Source organism: Seriola aureovittata, chromosome 16, assembly GCF_021018895.1.
Source record: "Seriola aureovittata isolate HTS-2021-v1 ecotype China chromosome 16, ASM2101889v1, whole genome shotgun sequence".
NCBI lineage: Eukaryota > Metazoa > Chordata > Actinopteri > Carangiformes > Carangidae > Seriola > Seriola aureovittata.
Window position 1 is genome coordinate 13,760,297 of NC_079379.1, and position 17,720 is coordinate 13,778,016.

At 40.5% G+C, this 17,720-nt stretch overlaps 1 protein-coding gene across 1 annotated transcript; it reads right to left on the reverse strand.

Annotated features, from left to right (window-relative positions):
* Window positions 1-10,932: 10,932 nt before the first annotated feature.
* Window positions 10,933-14,496, reverse strand: fam8a1a (family with sequence similarity 8 member A1a). Its single transcript, XM_056398594.1, has 5 exons — window positions 13,801-14,496; window positions 13,337-13,457; window positions 12,909-13,032; window positions 12,084-12,223; window positions 10,933-11,780 (listed from the first exon to the last, which is right to left on the reverse strand). Exons 1-5 carry the CDS (start codon window positions 14,204-14,206, stop codon window positions 11,636-11,638), a joined length of 936 nt encoding a protein of 311 aa, XP_056254569.1. The 5' UTR covers window positions 14,207-14,496; the 3' UTR covers window positions 10,933-11,635.
* Window positions 14,497-17,720: the final 3,224 nt, after the last annotated feature.

Sequence of the window (17,720 nt, forward strand, 5' to 3'; positions counted from 1 at the left end):
AACACACTTTTGTACACACACACACATACAAACACCCCGGCGTGCATACACACACATATACAAACAGTGGTGAGCGATATCAGGACAGGTCTCTACAGTACACAGTCACCGACTCTGAGGTCAGCGAGGAGTCAGCTGGATAATAGATGAGCTCGAAAGAGGCACCCGACAAATCTGTGGCACTCGGCTTACACCCCACCTGTCTGATCTTCCCCCTTCTTTGTGTAGGGCAGCGTGACTGTGTTCGAGCAGAGGGGGAAACTGACAGTGTGAGGAGCCACTGTTCGCAACACCAGCGAGGGGGAGGACGGCAGAGGCTGCGGTGAAGAAGGGAAAGTAGAGCAGAGTGTCTCTTTGGTTTGTTGTGATGATGGCATGACAGTGGTATTCAAGTATCATGCAAGAAACAGTGAGTTGATTATTCAGTTAGTCAGTTGACAGAAAATGAATCATCAGCAGATAATCAATGAAATATTTAAAGGAATAGTTAGATATTTTGAGGAATACTCTTATTTGCTTTCTTTCTGAGAAATAGATGAGAAGAGCAACACAATGCCACATCTCTCCGTTCAGTACAAAGCTATAGCCAGCAGCCGGTCAGCTGACATGTAGCTTAGCATAAAACTGGAAACAGCTTATGTGCATCGTCTTGGACAGGAGCAATGAGTTGTATCGATCTTCTCACCCAACTCTAAAGCAAATATTAAAATGTCAAACTATTCTTTTAATTCACTTCAAGGATCAACGCCAAAACATTTTTTTTCCTATGGAATCCAGCTTCTCAGATGATATCACCCTCTCCTCTGCTATGGTTGTTGTTCACTACTCTCATGTTGTACTTGCGTTACATTTTATAGACTAAATGAACAGTCTTGTACTCATAAAAACAATCAAGTGATCAATCAATAAAGAAAAACGATTGCTGGTCGCAGCCTCGCAGTATTGTGAACGTCGTTAGAGGACAAGTGAAGCGAGAAGATAGCACAGTAGCGCAAACGCCCTGTCTTACCACATGCATTGATTACAATGCGTCATAGTCATCGATCAATACTGCCTCCGTGGCTTCATCCTCTGACCGCCATCATTAGCACCTTCCATCCATCGTGTCCCACCTCTGTGTCCCCAATACCCTCAGCCGCCTCTCTCTGTAGCTTCCCTCCTTTCTCTGCTCTCTTCTCGCTCCCATTCATCTTTGACTGTGCTTTCCTGCGTATATTGAGCTTAATTTCGCCTCTTCAGTGCGCTCTCAGAGACGTATGTTGGTATTCCGCTTAAGGGCCGGAGTGAAGGCCTTTTCCTCGAGTGGCACTTGAGGAAAAATCTCAGCCTTGGGTGATTTCATGAGGGTCAATTTGAGGAGCTAACCTTTAGCTCAGTTTAGTTTAGTTTATTTGACATTTTAAGAAGGCACATGTAGAATTAGCCTACACACATCTACGCAGGTGAAGAATAACATAACATCCACCAGCACTTCTAAAGCTGACTAATTAACATGTAGCCTATAATATCTTCTTTTTCATTTCATTGTAGTCAATACAGGTTAAAATGCTTTTGTTCTCTCTACTTTCCACTTTTGAGAGTACATTCACTTCAGAACCTTGCAGTTAGTGGTTTAATTCAATAATAACACTTAAGCCACCGCGTCTGTATCTGTAATCTCACTCACCCTTCCTTTCTGCCACCAAAGTTATCTGACTGCTACGCTCTTCCAGCACGATTGGACGCGAGTACCCGCCAGGCCACATCGTCTAAACGCTCGATTTCAAAAGCCTTTTAAAAACTTGAATCAATAAAGTAGTTGTCAACAGACAGCTTCCCTTAGACGCCGGGCCACAAGAGGCCTGAAAATATTGTCCTTGTACAAACTCTGCAACACTCATCAATTAATCTTTATCACAGTCTCTCTCCGTGCATGTCTAGGCATTATCATAAGTGGAGAGAAGCTCTCTAAATGAGGGAGAGTCGCAGTATCAAGTTGCTGCGTGGGCTCTGACTGTTTGTTTATGCCGGATGACAGTGAACCTTGATGTTTTGCATGTGATTATGTGTGCTTATGTTCTATCTTTGTATGGGGGAATGTGGGTTTATGTGTTACAGTAAATGTGGGAAAATGTTCCAACTTACTTCTGGCACGGTAACGATTTCCCAAGAGTCAGAGCAATGTGACACGCTCTCTCTCAGTGGCCTGTGGCTTAACCGTCTTCTCTTCTATCACATAATGTGCTTCTTTTTTTTTTTGCATTTGATGCGTGTGATTGTTGGCAACTTTCCAACCTCCTCATGTTCACGTCAGTTGAAAGGTTTGTTGTCTACATCAAACGCATGTCATTGTGTACAACTTTTTCATTTCAGCTTTAAATTAATGGATTAATGTAGTAAAATATAGATAAAGCCTTCAAATAAGGATACTGAATTAATTGAAATGCATATCCCACTTCTGTAGATTGATCTTCATATAAAGATAAATAATGAAAAGATATGAGGCTGAACAGGAGGAAAAATTCAGAAGGATTTAAATAAAAGTTAGCTATTTTTATTGTAAGTCTTTTCAGTCTGCTCTCTTCTACCTATTCAAACAACCGTTAGTCTCTATTTATAGATCACTACTGCTTTAATTTCTCAGTTCCCTGGATTTTCAATTATGCAGATTCTTTAAAGCAGACGAATAGCATTACACACCTCACCCTTGACCATGGACCAGTAGTTGGCTTAAATACCCTCAGCAGGCTTTATTTAATATAAAGCTGAAGGCAGTACAAAATGCTATAACGAGCTTACACACACTCCCTTAGATAGCATGTGTATTTGAGTCATGTGTGACTGTGACTCTGTGTGTGTGTGTGTCTTTGTGTGTGTGTGTGTGTGTGTGTGTGCGTGTGTGTGTGTGTGTGTGTCTGTGTGTGTGTATGTGTGTGTCTGTGTGTGTGTGTCTGTGTGTGTGTATGTGTGTATAAACCATAACATTTTAGGTGAAGACATGTTTTAAGGTCGGGGAAAGGATCGGGGTTAGGCAAGTAGTAGTTATGGTTAAGGTCAGAGTAAGTCTCCAGGAAATGAATGTATTCATGGAGACACAACCCTGTGTATCTGTGTTTGTGTGTGTGTGTGTGTGTGTGTGTGTGTGTGTACTGAGGCACACTACATGACTCATTTACAGTGGAAAATGAGGGGTTTCCCGGTTCTCATTAATATCTTTGGCGCTGTAATCTAAACTTGGCAAAGTCATTACGTGTGCACAACTGGGACCGAAACCCATTTCACAACATATTCAAACATGTTAATAGATATTTAACATCCTCTTTATAAAGCAGCTGATTAGGAAATGATGGACTCATTTTTGGATTGTGAAGTCCACTTCCTGTGTAGACAATATTTATTTGCTTAGCACCGGTAGCTAAGGAAGAGATGCTTGGTAGGAAAGAGATGGAAAATAAGGTAGGGGCGAGCAAACCAGCTAGCACTGATATAGAGCAGAGTAAATTTACATGGAAATGTTCTGACACACACTGGCTTCTAATGGCAGAACTGAAGCAGCTCCCTGTAAATCCATGATAACCTGCATGTATAAATCTAATTTCCATTAATACTACATTACCAGTTTTATGTATGCACATTGTCTGTCTGGACTGTGCTTGTCTCTACAGTGCACAGATTTCTCTTAATAAGGGACTTTGGTATCAACAAGACTGCCTGGTTAATTAACTATCTTAATATTTAGGTTACTACCATTACTACTTAGTGAAAGCAATTGAATTATACAGTAGCATGTTGTATCTTTCTGCAGTCACGCATGCGTGTGTTATGCCTGTGTGTGTGCCTTTGTTTTGTGAGTGTGCTTGCTCGCTTGCCATTCTATTAATAGCAGACCTCCAGTAGCTGACCCTGCATTAACACATGCTGTCAGTCAGCAGGCCAGATTATGATCCATCAGATTGTTACTCCGCCATCTGGGCTGGGATTTCTCAGATTCCCTTTCCACGCATGCAGACATTGAAACACACAATACATGATTACTGTACATACTGTGCATTACTTTTATTAAATGTGTGAGGAGGGTAGGTCAGACATTCTTGTTGCAGTGAAACTGAGATAAGCAGCGCACGGTTATAAAAATATATCGACTATGGTTTGTTCAGACATCTCACCAGTGAATGTAATCAACTGCTGCTGAAAGATGTACTGTGATTTTGAATGTGTTTTTGTTTTGCAGATATTTTGAGTAGAGTTATATCTGTACATTGCTTTCTGAATGAAAAAAACTAACCAACCAATAAAATATTGGGTCATTGGCAGAGGAACAAGGTGACTACAATTCATGCTTAATTTTAAGAACACACACACACACACACACACACACACACACACACACACACACACGATCATATGGATAAATACTACCTGTCTACAGACATACACAAACAGCTACTCGAGGATTTTTTATTTTAGAACTGAGGGTCAGTGGGACTCTTGGCATACAGTACATACCTCCACCAGGGGGGAACCAGGTGGTGAGGCCCCACTGAACAGGCACTAATCCTGGGTCACTAACGGCCAGTAGCCTGAAACTTCTGTGTCAAACACATAACCTGCTGCCATGAATCAACACAGCTTCACAGAGGACACAAACGCTCTGTAGAGGCACAGTCTGCTGAGGGATTAAATGTACGTCTCTACTGTACTGTATGTTCAGTATGTTGATATTAATCACTCACGCACACACACATGCGCGCACACGCACACACACACACACACACACACACACACACACACACACACACACACACACACACACACACACACACACACACACACACACACACTAAAAGCCCTTAAGGAATGTCTGTTTGGACATATAAATGATGAACTCCTCAAACACTCTATTAAAATAGCATGTGTGCTCCTGCTGCTTCACTGCGCTGATATGGGAGTAACTGTTAATGTGTATCTGAAGTGTAGTGGTAAAGTGTTTTTTGTATAATTCTTCACTTCTCTGTGTGTGCTAAAGTTGTGCAAGAGTGTACATGTGAGAAAATGATGTGAGTGTGTGTGTGTGTGTGTGTGTGTGTGTGTGAACTCGCAAGAAGGTGAGGCAGAGGGTGGGGCGCCTTTGTGGATGTTAGGCAATGCAGAACAGCTGACAGTTCTGCTTTGTACACAAACACACACACATTAACACACCGCACAATAAGACTACTGCTCTGTCATCGAGTGCTCACCGCTTCCTCCTCCTCTCCACTCGCCTCCTCCCTCCATCCGCATATAGTATAGTACTACATGCTCTAGTTGACAGCTCATGCCGAGCCAGCACATTCCACATTATTACTACTTCAGATGTTTGTGGCCCAGAAGCTTGCTGATTGGCTGAGCCACCTCCGACACGGAGGCTATTGAGAACCAATGAAGAGGCTGCTCTGGGGAGTGAGCAGACAGACAGTGAATTCAAAGGGAACTCCCTCTACTGGGTAACACAGAAAATGTCTGGTTTAATCTAAACACAGACTCAACTGTCTTGTTAATGGAATGTGATATGTATTCACTTCACTTAGGAGGTTGAATTTGTCTTCTAACATTTGCTCATACTCCCATTAGTCCTGTTTCAGGTGCTCTATTACTTCACTCTCTGTTACTTTCCCTTGACTCCTTCCTCTCCGTCTATTACATTCTGACATAAATCCTCCGTATATGAATGCATGCACATGCAATTTTTCCTTATTTTCCTTCCAACTCTCCAGAATCATTCCCCCCTTGTCTTTACTCATTCTCTCTCACTACCCGGTCTGTCTGTCTGTCTGTCTGTCTGTCTGTCTGTCTGTCTGTCAGAGAGTGCATGGTCCTGCAGTGTAGCCTGCTGCTGCTAAGCTTTGCCTCACAAATACACACACTCGAACAAAGACCTGTTGGAGAGCATTCAAAGGCCTGGAGTTAGTTTCTGTGAGGTATCTGAGGGTGGAGTTTCCTTCTATAAAAATACCCATCAAATATCAGCCTACTGAGTCAGATGGAAAGTCCAGTTGTAACAGAATTATAAAAGGTGAGTCACAGTGTGTGTGTGTGTGTGTGTGTGGTGTGTGTGTGTGTGTGTGTGTGTGTGTGCGCATGCGTGTGGAGAGGAGAGAGAGCAATAACTGCCGCCATTAACTAACAACAAAAATTTTCCAAATTTCAATTACTTTCGACTGACTTACTGCACCAGATGAAGTTTACTGAACTTTTCTGAACTCACAGACACGTCACTCCCCAGGTAAATGTGGACTAAGTTGTTGTAATGAATGTAATTGGTAAAGACGTCATCATTGAAGCAGCCTTGTTCAGTGCGCCATGTGCAAAATGGAGCATAAAAACAAGGAACTAAAGAACCAGATTATTCCCTCAGGACTTAGATTTGTAAATTGCCCAGTGACACGTCTCCAGATGAATGATAATGTTGCTTTGTGTCTGCTGGACGTGTACTTAGGTAACACGTTGTTTGCTAACACGTTCATGTTATCAACTTTACAAGGGGACAATATGTCAGTTGTGTTTACGGCTTGTTTCTTAATGCAGCTTTAATCTTAATACAAATCAAGCCTGCATTTGAATATTTAAGCTTGTTTTGGTGTCCGTTTGTTTGCTGGCTGGTGTGGGCCTCTGCACCTAAACTGTCAATGATTTGCGTTTCCAATGTTTTCAGTGAAGTATAACGTTACACAACTCCCTGAAGTTGGTTCCAACTTCACAATCACAAGTCAGGCTGTTGATGTAAAATCCACTGAGAAACACTAACTATTAAAGAGGACACCTGAAGTGTTCAAAGACAAGGTATAAAGCAGCAAATACACCATCAACACATATGTTATACAGTTTTGTGACAGCTTACCTTCAAAGCTCCACTTCTGATGAAGTTGTCTCTGCTGAAGTTGTGTATATATATGCTGCACTAAGTGAAGTTCAAAGGCATTGTCACCTATCCTCAAGTGTCTTCCAGTGAAGACAACTTTGGTTATGCGTGTGTGTGTGTGTGTGTGTGTGTGTGTGTGTGTGTGTGTCTGTGGATGGGTGTGTATGCGTCTGTTTGTCTTTTGCGTGCATGCTCATGTATACTGTGTGTGTGCGACAGAGAGCAAACAGAGAAAGCTGAGCTGTGCGGGGCATTTCTTGTATAATAACTGAGCGCCTTATTGAGGCTGGTTGAATTTTAATAGAGTTCTGCGGGGTATTCCATCGCCTCTGGTCCCACGGCTCGAAGATCAGAGAGAATTTTCAAGCACGGTGTCCCTCAGCCTCTCACACTCTCTCCCTCTCTCTCTCATTCTTTCTCTCGTCCTCCCTTTTTTCCTCCACTGCTCTTCCCATTTTTTGCACTCTCCCTCTTTTTCTCATTTTGAACTCCCTTTTCCAATCCTTTCCTTCCTCTTGGGCTTTTGTCTCTCTCTTAATCCCTTTCTGTGTCTCACACTTTCTGTTGCTTTCTCTCCCCACTCTGTCTCCCTGTGAAATTTGTATTAGAGCCACTTGAGGCGTAATTATTGCTAAGCCTCTCTCAGCTCCCTGGCACAGAGAACAACTCATGACTCTCAGCACAAAAACTTGCTACTGAAGGACAAAATGCTGTGATGAACTTTTAAAATCATGCACAATGGCTGACAAAATGTTTGGATAGTTTTTTCCAGGCACAGAGATTATACAACAGAAAGCTAATTTTCTCGCTGCCTCACAGCCATAAGGAGTTTTTTTTTTTTTTTTTTTACTCATATCTAAGTTCTACAAGCTCCAAATTTATGGAAGATGTTGCACATTTATAATTCAGACACCGCATTTACATATGTTCTAACACTCCACACATGCACTATAGACCACGTGTAGGTGCAAGTGCAAGCTACAGACTGATCTATTGATCCTTGAAGGCCAGAGCTTGGAAGTAATTAGAAAAAAAGGAGAGAGACGACAGAAGCGCACAGATGAAGAAAATGTGGTAAACCTCAGCCGCCATGTCAGCAACATGGCGCGCAAACAGTGCACAACAGATAGAAACTAAAAGAGCTAGAGCCAGTAAAAAAAAAAAAAGTCTTGAATGGTGGATGTGATTTGTGTTTTTTGTTTCACTTGTGTGCATGTTGGAGTGAGAAAGTTGGCAAGAGACTGCCGATGATTACTAATTCATAAGGATTAATGGTTGCTATTTAAAAACCCACCATTCTGAGGAGAGCCGAACGAACGTTGTGTCTTCTACCGGGACCATAAGACAAAATATGCCCCTGGCTAATCTTACATGAACACGGCTCATAAAAATTCAACTTTGCAGCAATTTGGCACTGGAAATGAGAAAATGAGTGTAGTTATGCATGAGTTCATGTCACCCAAATAAACTGTCTGTAGTTAACACAAGTGGCTTGACATTTAGGTAATCTTATTAAATATCTCAGACATTTATCGGACACAACGGTCATTAGTCAGAGTAAGAGCTAATTTACCAATAGTATGATATCTAGGTTTGCTAAAGCAAAGATAACTGGACTTTTTGTACATTTTTTGAAGATGTTTGTTTCTCTCATCCAAAAGGTTTGTTCAGTTATGACGGTGGGGCGCCCCAGGTGTTATTGTGTGACCCTATCCTGTGAAAGTGAATATTCACAAACAGGACCACGGTGCTCGCTGCAGTGATCTCCCATGACACTGTAACATCAGCACAAAACTTGTTTTCGCAATCTGTTTCTATACTATAAGTGATGGGATTCTATATGAACACACAATTTTCTGCCAAAGGTAAACCATTTTTGGTTAATTCAAGAGATTTTTGTATTTATTTTCCTCTGATATCTAGGAAAAATCTGATGTCACATATATCTGTGTACAAAAAATGATTATTATTATTATTATGATACACGGTCCTGATGGAGCAGATTAGAGTTGTTGAGTGTTTAACTCTATCTAAATAATAATAACTGAGGATATGTTGGTTTTTTTCACTTTGATGCTGATTCACTGATAAATATTTAATGTTACAGAGAAATAGAGATTTGATGGCTTAAAATAAGTAAAAAAAAAAAAGAACCAAACATAAAAAAAAAAGGTTGCTAAAGTATATTAAGGTGAGGCATTTTGTGTTTAGTTTGATCTCATAACTTAATATTGGGTCTATTTGGTATTTACTTCAATTCACTTCCACACAAACATGAACAGATAATCATAAAATAGTTTTGCAAGTGAGCATGTACTTTTACACGCCTTGAATTATTATAAACATTTTGTCACTAGTGAAAAACAAGCAGTGCTTTTTACCATTCCATAAAGATTATGTGACAACATCCAGTTACTACAGTCTGTTTCCACCTATTGTATCTAGGACACATGTATCGATCTGTGCTGTCTAATGTCGCCCCCATGTGGCAACAGGTGTTGTAGCACATAAGGAGAACAATTGAAAGATGTCACTTGGCACAAATGATGACATCTGTATGAAACTATCTTTACTTTTAACAGGGAAAACGCTAAAGTGAATTAGGAGAGTTTACACAGACACACTAGCTATGAAATCGTTCAACATTATTTCTACTATAGATTTAATGGGAAACCTCTTGATAATGGAGTTTGGTTAGTTTGACAAAGTTTTATCATAGTACTTAATTGGAAGTTGGTTTGTACTTCACTTTGAAGATGCCTTCAGGTTGAAAGCCAAATATTGGCATTAAGATGCATCCCATGTGTCTGCTGTATCAGGGCGTGTGATTAACTTTACAGGTCTTTAAGTACAGACTAATCCCTTTAATTCTGTATTTCGACTATACAATAGTCGAAATCACCCACGTTCTCAGGCATGAGACAAAGAAAATTGATTTCTTAATGTATTCTGAAAATCCCCTGTCAATTATGTTTAGTCTACTCCTTTTGCTAAATCAGCATATTAGCAACTGTCTCAACTCTGTCCTACAGTTCATAAAGGAACCTTCCCTTTTACATCATGAACTCACTCAGTACTGCATTCGGATTACACTGAAAAGTGAAACTTTTTGGTCTTATCTGGCCCATTCATTTAAATTCTATATGACACTAAAACATCTTCCACATTTTCTCTCTGCACAGCTGCAGCCCTCTGCTTTCCCCTGCGAGCTGTACAGAACAAGGCTGTTAAGAGACATGTTCCCCACCATCAATGATGCAGCACCCCTTTGGACCAATCAAGGACACCAAATCAGTTTTTCCTTAAGTGAAGGGAAAAATATCTTTTAAGAGAGTATCTAACAGGATAATCTCACATGGCACATTTCATTTAACTACATGGTGACCTCCTCAGGGGGAATCAGTGTTGTTTAAATCCCAGATCAGCAGCTAGTTGTTTCATTAGCATTTTTTTTTTTTTAAATCAAAAATGAGATAGTGAGTGTAAAAAAGCACAAATTAATGAAGATAATCCAAATCAGTGTAATCATGACTAAACCCAATGTGGTTACTGGTTTGCCACAACATTCAATGGTCATCTGTTCATGCCAAATGTAACAAGGTGCTGACGGGCAACCCCTGAGTCCTAAATAATCTTTAGTACGAGAAGACTCATGTTAGATTTCTACTTCCAGTATGCATAATGTTTTACATTATTAAAAAACATTATGCATACTGGAAGTAGAAATCTAACATTAGTTGTGGTATTCAATAACGCCATTGAGACAAACAGTGGTTCTGCTAAACAGCTGCCCTGAGTCACAAGGTTTACAATTAGAAAACATGAGACAGAAAATATGAGGAGAAAATACACAATCACAGTCTCCTGTGTTTGAACCTGATACACCCAGTGAAAATCGTTATTGTTACATTTCACCACAGCAGAAAGATACCAAAACAAAACTTCATCAAAATATCCATAGGCACAAAAAATTCATACAAATAATCCTGGTATTTTCAGTATGAGTGATTATATGGATAATCACTATATAATACAAAACTCATGAGCAAACCAAACATCTGATACACCTTTATTATTCTGAAGAAAAGAATAATGTGTATAAGATCAGAAAAATATAGAACTTAATCATGTTTAATCTTACTTTAAAGCCCCTATGTGTAGTAATGCTATGTTTATATGGCATGTGTCAAATTATTCTGATGGCATCAAAAGTTTCTCTTTGTAGAAAAGTAAGACAATCACTGTGAAAATTGGTAGGCATCTTGGGGTCTTTTTTTTAGTACAGCCGCCAAAGTTTTCTATTCCTACACATAGGAGCTTTAGATTCATAAAAATAAATAAACAATTTAATATGACATCACAAATATATTAAGATTCACATCATATGAGGAGAAGTTTCAGGATATCCTGGAAACATTAGACAGCACCCTTTTCAGCTAAACTTACATTGCAATCATCAAAAATCACAATACTTTAAAGGGTTTCCTCAGCTTATTGGTTGATTCACTGGTAAAAATTAATACCTTACACCAAAAGATGTAAAGCTGTTTTTTTCAACCTACCAGGCCTAAAACTATGCATCCCATTTAAGTGCAATTCAAGTTCAAGTTGATCCTAGTGTGGAAATGCATCACTCTTTTGTTGTTGCTCTTGTCATTTATGACTGATTTACATGTCATTTTTAGGATACGCAGCACACAAGGGCCTGCCACACTTTGTCGTTACCAAGTGTAAGAGAGTCTACTGCTGGAGGAGAGGCTATCTGCCCCCTCTTCGTTGGACAACTATGGTCCCTGCAACAATATCATACACAGTCCTGTTGTGTTGGAAGAAGAGGAGAGTGATGAAGACAGGAAAGAGGAAGGCAATGGAGAAGTTCTTATTCAGCGCCCGCACTGTGGAGCTGTGACAACCAAGATGAAGGAGACAAGACAAAACACAAGGTTAGAGAAGCCCCACATAAGATGTTCTACATGTACTAGAGACTACTAGAGACATGACACCACCATAGATTCCAACTTGGACAATCAAATGCTCCTTTTAAATCTAGACCAAATCAAAATATTTTATAATGTTATGAAGTAAAAAGTGCGTTCCTCTAAATGTTATGCTCACAGGACATTTACCTAAACACAGCACACTTATGTGCCATTAAAATCAATATGATGTTTCTTCTTCTCAAGCAAAAAAGTATCTGATGACTCACGCAGAGAGCGAAACATTAGACGCTGGGACCACAAAGACTCGGTTGGGTCGGACCAGAGTGGATGTGTCGCATGTCACCACCCGCAAGCCAAGCAGGAACTTCCCTGGAGTGGCACCACCAGCACCCCAAATACAGATTATCTGAATGGACAATATTAAAAAAAAGTCAAACAACAACCAGGTAGACTCCTGACAGTGTTAGAAAAATGGATTATACAACAGAGGAGTTAAAATGGGTGGGCATGGGAGGAAATATGCCAGATGGCATTAGTCTGCACAGAGGTGCCACAATGTCCCAGCGCTGGTTCCCACCTGGGAAAACAAGCCACTGATGCAGAAGTCAAACAAGAGACCTGATGCATGACTTCATCTCAGGCAACTATGAATGCAACGTTGCATCACTGTCCTGGGAAACAATGTTGTGTTGTAGAGGAACTCTGACTCTGCACGACTCTTCTTCATTAAAAAAGAGCATGTGGAAATGAGGCAGCTTGAAATGAATGTGAATGGACAAAATGGGAAATGTTATATATATATATATATATATAATGAATTTGGCAATGTCCCTAGCATTTTGCTTAGCATTACAAATAAACATTGTGTCTTCCTCATCTGAGAAAAACCTCCATGCAATACTTCTAAATAAAAGTAGTATTCAAGTGGTACTCCCAGATTTTTTTCAGCAGTCACATCCCCTCCCTGTAGACTTAAAAGATGTTACTATATGTTGTATGTGGATCAATGTGAAATTATGTCTTGGCAATATATTCGTATTTATCAAAATATATACCCTGCCATTATCAGGGCAGTGTGAAATGTGACCCACCTCATAGACACATACTAGCACCCTGTAGACCAGAGCTACAGCCATCATCTTCTGCAGGTCCTCCATGGACGTGTTCTCATCTATCTCCTCCACAATGAAGTGCGTAATGAATTTGGCGATGTCCCTTTAAAGAGGAGAGCGAGTACACCTGTGTGAGGATGGATCCGAGCAATGTTGAAGCAACTTGTCATAAAAGCAATGAAGAAATATATCGTTCGGTCATGCAAACTGTCTGTTTTGAATAACTGACCCACAGTTCCACCACTGCCAGCTGAGCGTGAGAAAAACTAAAACACTGTGTTTACATAGTTCAGTGTTTACTGACAGACTGAAATGGTTGATTAGATCTTTTTAGACTCTTTTCCTTGTCTTCATTTGTTTATTCTTGTAGTTCAAAAGTTCAGTTTTATCTCTAAAGCGTTACTCACTTCATCCCACTCAGATGCATGATCCACAGCACAATGGTGGCCTTCACACAAAACAGGATAAAGAAGTCCACTGTCTCTGCCAGGAACCTCTGGAGAGGAGAGGGGATGGTGTACTCTCTTCCTGTGAAGCAAATGGAAAGTATACTGAATATGTTTTTTTTTCCTAATGGGACATTTTCTGCATTAGCCTAATTTATAAACCCAAATAAACAATCATGAATCACTGACCAGTTGCTCTACTGAAAGTTACCAAAGGTTCTCAGACGACTCAGAGAAACCTTGGACAGATTAAGCATATAAGCTTGTTTCCACAGGACCATATACTTAACCCTGCTTGCCAATGGAGTCATGACCTAGCTTATTCAAAATAGAGTCCACACATTACTGGAGGCTGAACAGCATCTTGAATGAACTAGGCCGTTGACGACTGGAGCAGCTCACTGTCAAACGCAGCATTAACTTACCTGCCTGAGGTGGATTCCCATTCTGCTGCTGGGCAGCAGTAGCCGGGGCTGGGGTCGCGGCTGAGTTCAGCTCGGTCTGGGCACCACCCGGACGAGTGGAGGATGCGGGGAAACTGAGGGGATAAGGGTAGCTGTACCAGCTTCGCGTGTCAAATGCCTGCTGTCCACCGCCGGAGGTCGACGCAGGTGTAGCCGGTGTCTGTGCACTTGTCCCCGGCGGAGGGAAACTGCACGGCGGAGGAAAGGGCAAGGCTGACAGGGCCACCCAGCTCTGCCAGTTGGCATACCCCCAGTAATACTGCCACATCCACTGCTGCAACTTTGCGCAGTATTCCGTTGTAACAGTAGCTTCAGGCTGCTTTTCGCCTGCTTCGGGACCGTCACAGCGGTTGTCGCTCGCAAACATGTCTGACCCACTTCACAGGTTAATGTAATGTGACATGAAAGTCTTTTTCGACGTCTTCTCGCCCGCAGGTAATCCTTCTTTCCCTCCGGTCCTTAGCTCCCTGTTGGGTACAAGCTAAGCTAAGTGTGTTTGTAAATACAGGGATTTCCTGAACCGCTTTACGTCACACGTTGCTTTCCAGATTAATGTCATTCAATAATATTTCGGTAATTCAAATTAAACAATTATATGTCACTTGCAAATAGAATACCTACTTTATCTATGCTGCAAATATCAGTAAAACACGATCATGTCGTGAAAATGCGAACAACAACCCCCCTTCTGTCGTTAATGGTATAAGCCATTTAAAGGAGTATTGTGTGCATTTTCGGTATTTTCCCAATGTTCAGTAACAGCTCAATCATCAGACACAAAATTAACATTCTTATAGCAGCTCGTGGAAACAAAGAGTATTTATTACAAAACTGTTAAAAATATGTATTTGTAGTCTCACTTTTTACTTTGTTTTAAGGAAATGTGAGAATTTATAGAGCTTTTATAGACTTCTTCGTGTTAATATAAAAAGCCCTATGATCTACCAGTATTGTGACCAGTATGTCTCTTCTCAAATATATTTTGATGCTATGTATCACTAAATGTTTAAGTTATATCAATGTGACTAGTTTAATTAAAGGACAGATATACTGTATACCAGCTATTGTGGATGGAACAGGTTCAGCAAATTTCACATGGTAACAGTGTGAAATGAAGGAGAACATATATTTACATTGGTTAGATAAATAAAGTTGACCATTATCACCAAATTCCACCAATAGCAATTTTGAGTGTTGTATTTGTTAAATATTTATATAATTGAAGGGAATTCAACATCAGCTTAAGGCCCATAATACTTACCTTGCAGTGTCACTACGAACTAAATAACTTCCTTTACTAAGTTGAAGTGCTCTGTTTATTATTACAGTGATGACTCTCTGCTCCCAGGCTCATATTTCTATAACAAACAGTTGTGGAAATAGAAATATAATGCTGGGCGGTCCTAACTAAAAGAACTCAGACTTTCAGTTGCACCACAAGAGAGCAGCAGAGGCCCATTGATCCAAATTCATAACACACCAAATACAACCAACAGAAGAATCTCTTTTCATATATGTAGAAGTCATTTTATGCATATTTATGTTATACAATATTATGAGCTCATTTAGTCAAATTAGAAAAACAGTTGCTTTTTGTGCACGTTTCAAGATGCTTACATCTTCCCACATCTTTTGACCATTTAAATGTAGATCCCAGAGTTGGCAGGTGTGAGTTTTGGCGTGCAGCCACATTTAGGAATCCCATGCATCTAAGTTCAGTGACAAATCAGTCGTCTGCCACAGAGGCCATTGAGGTCAAAAACTCAAAACTCTGTAAAAGCTGCTGTGGAAGTGGCTTTGATTCAAAAGACCTGCTGGCTGATCAGCTGATGATAGCTCTCCCTCTCTCTCTTCCCTCTCTCAATGTCAATTTTCAATTCACTATGTTTCATTTGCGTGAATATCAGGTGGACAATAATTTCTTTCTCTCTCTCTTTCTCTTTATGTCTTTCTCTGAGGAGTTGCTCACTCATGACTGCCACTTTCTTCCCTTCCATCTGTGCTCTTACTTCTGACATTTTCTCTCTCTGTCTCCCCCTTTCTCCTATTTTACTCTCCCCTCCTCTCTGATTAAAGGGGTGAGGGGTGGGGTGGGGTGAGGGGTTGTATTTGCTGACTGGGCTGGCCTGACTCTGTGGGTTAGGTGTTAGGTCTGCCAGTTCTAAATGACCGTGCCTGGCCCACTGAATGGAGCCAGTGAGGCGGACACCAATCCGACCCCAATGGGCGTTATCCCTGTCGATAGAGGCCATACGATGACTGTGCCCAAAAGTAATCGGGCCCAAATAAAAGCTGTGTCCGGCAAACGCTGACCCCCATAGAAACCCAACAACCTGGTGGGATTACTGCTGTGGAGGTGTGTGTGTCTGTGTGAGTGTGAATGTTGGAGGACGGGTGAGTGAATAGGGGAGTTTGGTTACTATTCTGGCGGCAGCTGAGCAGTGTATCACTCAGAGGTGTAAAGTAACCAAGTACACTCACTCAAAGCACTGAAGAATAGTTTTAAAGTAGGACTTTTATTTTTGCGAGATTCATTACTTTTGCTCCATTAAATTTACCGAAGGAAACACTGTAGTTGTTATTCAAATTCATTTCCACATTAACTCCATTAGTTTTGATGACTGTAGAATATTATATGCAAAATGTATGATGAGCTCCAAAAAATATGATGAATTAACATTTTGGCCGTATTGTGTGACAGATAAAATTGCTCATCTTGGATTCAAAGGAACTTTCATTTGATGGCAGTTTTGATATTTGAAATAAAATGTATTATCTTATTTCCTTTTTGGTCTTACAGTCTAAAACAGTCATTTTAATTGTTTCAACCTACACCAGCTGTTAAAAAGCAGAACTATGCACCGATCATTGACGTGGTGTGATAAAATACAGTACACCAAAGGAAAGCAATATTAGGCAAATATCTGCCAAATCACCATGAGAAAATATTGAGCACACTGTCACATCAGTAGAGGTCACGTGTGTGTCTTATGGGCTGAGTCGGCTTGAGTCAACACAACAGGTTAATGATACAGTATTTGTTATGGGAGATGAACATCTTGTAACACAGCGTACACAGTGTCTGAGTGCGGAAGTGCCCTTTTTTTTTTTTAAACCTGTGAAGCGCTGCTCTCATTCTTCTTTTTAATTCTAATGTCATAGGAGCACTTGAGCCACTAAACTCCGGGTCTAGCTGGCACAACGCCCATGCTCTTCATGTGGAGTCAAGTTGACTGTAGAGGCGCATGTTTTTTCATATGTAGCAGCTTCATGATGTGACATTTACACGCTTCATTTTTACTCAGTGTCACAAGGAAAATGTTTTTTACCATGGCTGCACCCAAACTGCTTGGCTCATGATGAATGCACACACACACACACACACACACACACACACACACACACACACACACACACCAGTAAGCGTGGAAGATATGCTCCTTCATTCCATTCATTTCATTTTTACTCTTTAAAAAACCCTGTGCACACCACTGAGTGTGAGGCAGACAGCAGGGTGAGCGAACTGTTCAATGACCTAAAAGGTACACACAGTTCATAGAGTTCCTGTGAATAAAGGTTGCTGTGTCTATACAGGGTGTGTACCATGCCCCTAGACATACACGACAGGAACAAGGTCAACAAATAACCTTAATTGCTTGGAAATGCCCTTCATGGACTTATTTTTATTGTGTGTTTGGTCTTAATGTCAATTTTTTTTCCCAGGATTCAGTCCTTATTCCTCATTGCAGGAAAAAAAAAAGTTCATTTTAAGAGTTGCAATTAATGAACATTTTCATCTGTTGGCCTTATTTATTTTTTGCAAATTTGAAGTTAATTTAGAAAGTGGGTCGTCTTTGGAGGAGTTTTTCATGATCTTGATT